Source organism: Carlito syrichta, unplaced genomic scaffold (genome assembly GCF_000164805.1).
Source record: "Carlito syrichta isolate Samal-C Ts95f unplaced genomic scaffold, Tarsius_syrichta-2.0.1 Scaffold309641, whole genome shotgun sequence".
Taxonomy (NCBI): Eukaryota; Metazoa; Chordata; class Mammalia; order Primates; family Tarsiidae; genus Carlito; species Carlito syrichta.
This window is the reverse complement of record NW_007253737.1, coordinates 209909-213325: the sequence shown is the minus strand read 5'-3', so window position 1 is coordinate 213325 and position 3417 is coordinate 209909. Positions and strand designations below refer to the sequence as shown.

At 46.5% G+C, this 3417-nt stretch overlaps 1 protein-coding gene across 11 annotated transcripts in view; it reads right to left on the bottom strand.

Moving 5' to 3' along the window:
- SAP130 (Sin3A associated protein 130) overlaps positions 1-2711 on the bottom strand; it is an 87851-nt gene extending 85140 nt beyond the window's left edge. For all 11 annotated transcript variants that reach the window (XM_008067476.1, XM_021717294.1, XM_008067477.1 and 8 more), the window contains exon 1: positions 2586-2711. In XM_008067476.1, the coding sequence (XP_008065667.1) occupies positions 2586-2694 (109 nt within the window). In that variant the 5' untranslated portion in view covers positions 2695-2711. The remainder of the gene's footprint in view (positions 1-2585) is intronic.
- Positions 2712-3417: the final 706 nt, after the last annotated feature.

Genomic DNA, 3417 nt, shown 5'->3' with positions numbered 1-3417 from the left:
GAGCCCAGCAGGCTCGAGGCTGCGGTGGCCGGGAGCAGCCACTGCACTCCAGTCTGGGCAACAGAGTGAGACTCCAATTCAAAAAAAAAAAAAAAAAAATTAGTTGACCATATATGTCTGGGTCTATCTCTGGATCCTCCACCTGAATTGTTGTGTACGATCAAGTCAGCAAAGACTTCCATGGAAAAATAACATGTAAGTGGAAACTTCAGGGAATAATAGCAATTAGTCAAGTAACTGAATGTGGAAAGGAAGACAGAAGAAAAGAATATGCAGCTGGGCTCGGTGGCTCAGCCTGTAATTCCGCGCCTTGGGAGGCTGAGGTGAGTGGATTGCCTGAGCCCGCGGGTTCGAGACCTGCCTGGGCAACTTGGCGAGACCTCATCTCTACAATAAATCAAAAAATTAGCCGGGTGTGATAGTGCATGCCTGTAGATCCAGCTACTTGGAAGGCTGAGGCGGAAGGATCGCTGGAGTTCAGCAGGTCGAGGATGCGGTGGCCGGGAGCGGCCACTGTACTCCAATCGGGGTGACAGAGTGAGACTCCAACTCAAAAAAAAAAAAAATATGCAAAGTCTCAAAGTTACAAATACTGAGAATTTGTCATCGTTCATTAAAAAAATAGGTAGATAACCCACTAAGCGGGAGGCATAAAGTAGTTCAAAGTACCTCAAGTCTAAAGAGAACAAATATAAATTTGTAGCAAAAAATAAGTTGGGTCAGGTGTAATGGTTCACACTTATAATCCCAGTGCTTTTGGAGGTCAAGGTGGGAGGACTGCTTGAGCCTAGGAGTTCAAGATCAGCCCGGGCAACACACCAAGACCTTGTCTCTACAAAAATCAAAAACATCAGCCGGCCATGGTGGCCCATGCCTGTAGCCCCAGTTCCTCAGGATGCTGAAGCCGAAGGATCACCTGAGTCCAGGAGGCGGAGGCTATGGCGAGCTGCCATTGTGCCACTGCGCTCCAATCTGGGCAACACAGCGAGACCCTCACTCAAAACAAAACAAAGTAAAACAAACAAAATCAAAGGCCAGGCATGGTGGCTCACGCCTGTAACCCCAGCACTTTGGGAGGAGAAGGTGAGAGAACTTCCTGAGCCCAAAGGTTCAAGAGTAGCCTGGGTAACTTAGCAAGACATCGTCTCTACCATAAAACAAAAAAATTAGCCAGTTATGGTGGTGTGCGCCTATAATTCCAGCTTCTTAGGAGGCTGAGGCAGAAGGATCTATTGACCCCAACAGGTAGAGGCAGTGGTACTGCACTCCAGCCTAACTGACAGAATAAGACTCCGACTCAAACAACAGCAGCAGCCACAAAAAAATAAGTCGGCAGGAGGGAAGCAAAGCCAGATAGGAATGGGGCTGAAATATCAGACAAGAGCCACGGTTCACAGGAAAAGACAAAGCAGGAGCAATTTAGACACCAGCAACTGGCCCGCGCAATGAGTAGACAGTGGTACTGTCAACTGCAAGGAACACAAGACTCAGGTGGTGAAGTAAAAGGAACAGAAAAGGGAGCTTATTTCACTTGGCAATGCCACTTTTTTGCTCAATATCCAGAGAAAGAGTGCTTGGAGGAATTCCTCAGCCTTGGTTCTGCTGACTGGACTGGGCGCTTGGGGTTTTCCAATGCCTTGCAGGATGCTTAGCGCCATACCTGGCCTCTACCTCTAAGACACCAAGTACTCGCTGGTTGTAACAACCAAAACATCTTCACATGTTGCCAGAGATTCCCCTGAAGGCAAAATAGTCCTCTGCTGAGAACCACTGATCTGCACTACGCAAGGAGTAAAAGACTCAAAGCCGAGCAGCACATATGTGCAAATGTGTGTACAGGCAGTCCTCCCTAGCCACAGGTTCCCCATCTGCAGATTCAACCAACCTTGGATGGAATATATCCAGGGGTAAAAAAAACAAAAACGAAAAACAAACAAACAAAAAAAACGATGGCTGCGCTTGTACTGAACATGTACAGACTTTTATTTTCTGGTGATTATTCCCTTGGCAAGACAGTATAACAACTATTTACATAGTATTTACATTGCAGGAGGTATTAAAAGCTATGCAGAGATGACTTAAGAATACTGGAGGATGTGGATGGGTTTTATGCAAATACCATACTATTTTATATAAGGGACTTGAGTGTCCATGGATTTTGGCATATGAGGTAGGGCCTGGAACCAACTCCCCACGGATATCATGGGACAACTGCATATAGTTTTTTAAAACTTCTTATCCTAGATAGTAAGCTCCCAAAAGGCAAGAACTATGCCTTACACATCTTTGGGCTCCCTCATGGCACTATTATTATAACCCTAGGTGTTAATTAAACAAGAACACATTAAAGCATTTCAGAAATAGTTCTTACATGCATGCTTTACTATAAATTGCACGTGTACTCCAGAACATGTGAACAAAGTGGTTTAAGAAAGTCTATTTAAATGAGAAGAGTAATATACCCTTTCTACAAATTCGATTAGCTAGTATTTGCTAACATCTTTGAAGGAATTTGCTCATTTTTAAGATAGAAAATTCAGAATAATCTTAAAGCAGGAAGAAATAAAGAATATTACATAGCTCACCTGTAGCAGCTGGGTTTATCAATCCTGCAGAACCACTGCTTGCAATCTGAGGAGGCTGACTCAGTCCAGTGGAAGGGGCTCCTAACCGAGGAAACTGTTGAGAACTCATTTCCACCTGCAGTACATGCAGTCATACGGTTATTACTAGATTCTGAGATTAAAATCACAATTGAGAAATTAAAGCAACTTCAGTATCTATGATGCAGTCCCTTGGCAAGTGCGGCATCGTCTAAAACAATAATAACTTGTGATCAAAGTACAGGCATTATCTAACCCACCCAAGTTTTTTAAGTACATCAGTTCAATTAATAACTCTGCTTAGACCGTGCTGGGGAACACTATGACCCTCCATAAATAGCTGAGGACTGCCATGCTAAAGAAAATCGACATCGAACGCTATACAGCAGCCGCATGACAGGTAGTACCACCCTCCATACGAATTTCTCTGCGTAAACTTTTGCGGAAAACAGCACGCCTCTTTGAAAGGCTCGAACCTCACACCAAGATGGACAGAACTGTGATCGGCATGTCCCAGGAACATTCGGAGGGAGACACTCAGCGCCAAGGAAGGGCGAGAAACCCCACATCGAGGCCCGAGGCTCAAGGCGCTCCCAACGCTTCTCTGCAAAGGCCTCCATTTCCTCTTCTTTCTCCCTTTCGCAGACCCCCCAAGGGCCAGAGGGACGCGGAGTCGGCCCCGTCTCCGCTGAGATCGCCCGCATTTCCCCTCAGGAGTCGAGCCCCGAGGGTCCCCGACTCGCCCCACTCTGAGCCCCCGCGGAGACCCGAGGACACAGGCTGCCAGGCAGCCCGCCAGCGGCGGCGGGGGGGG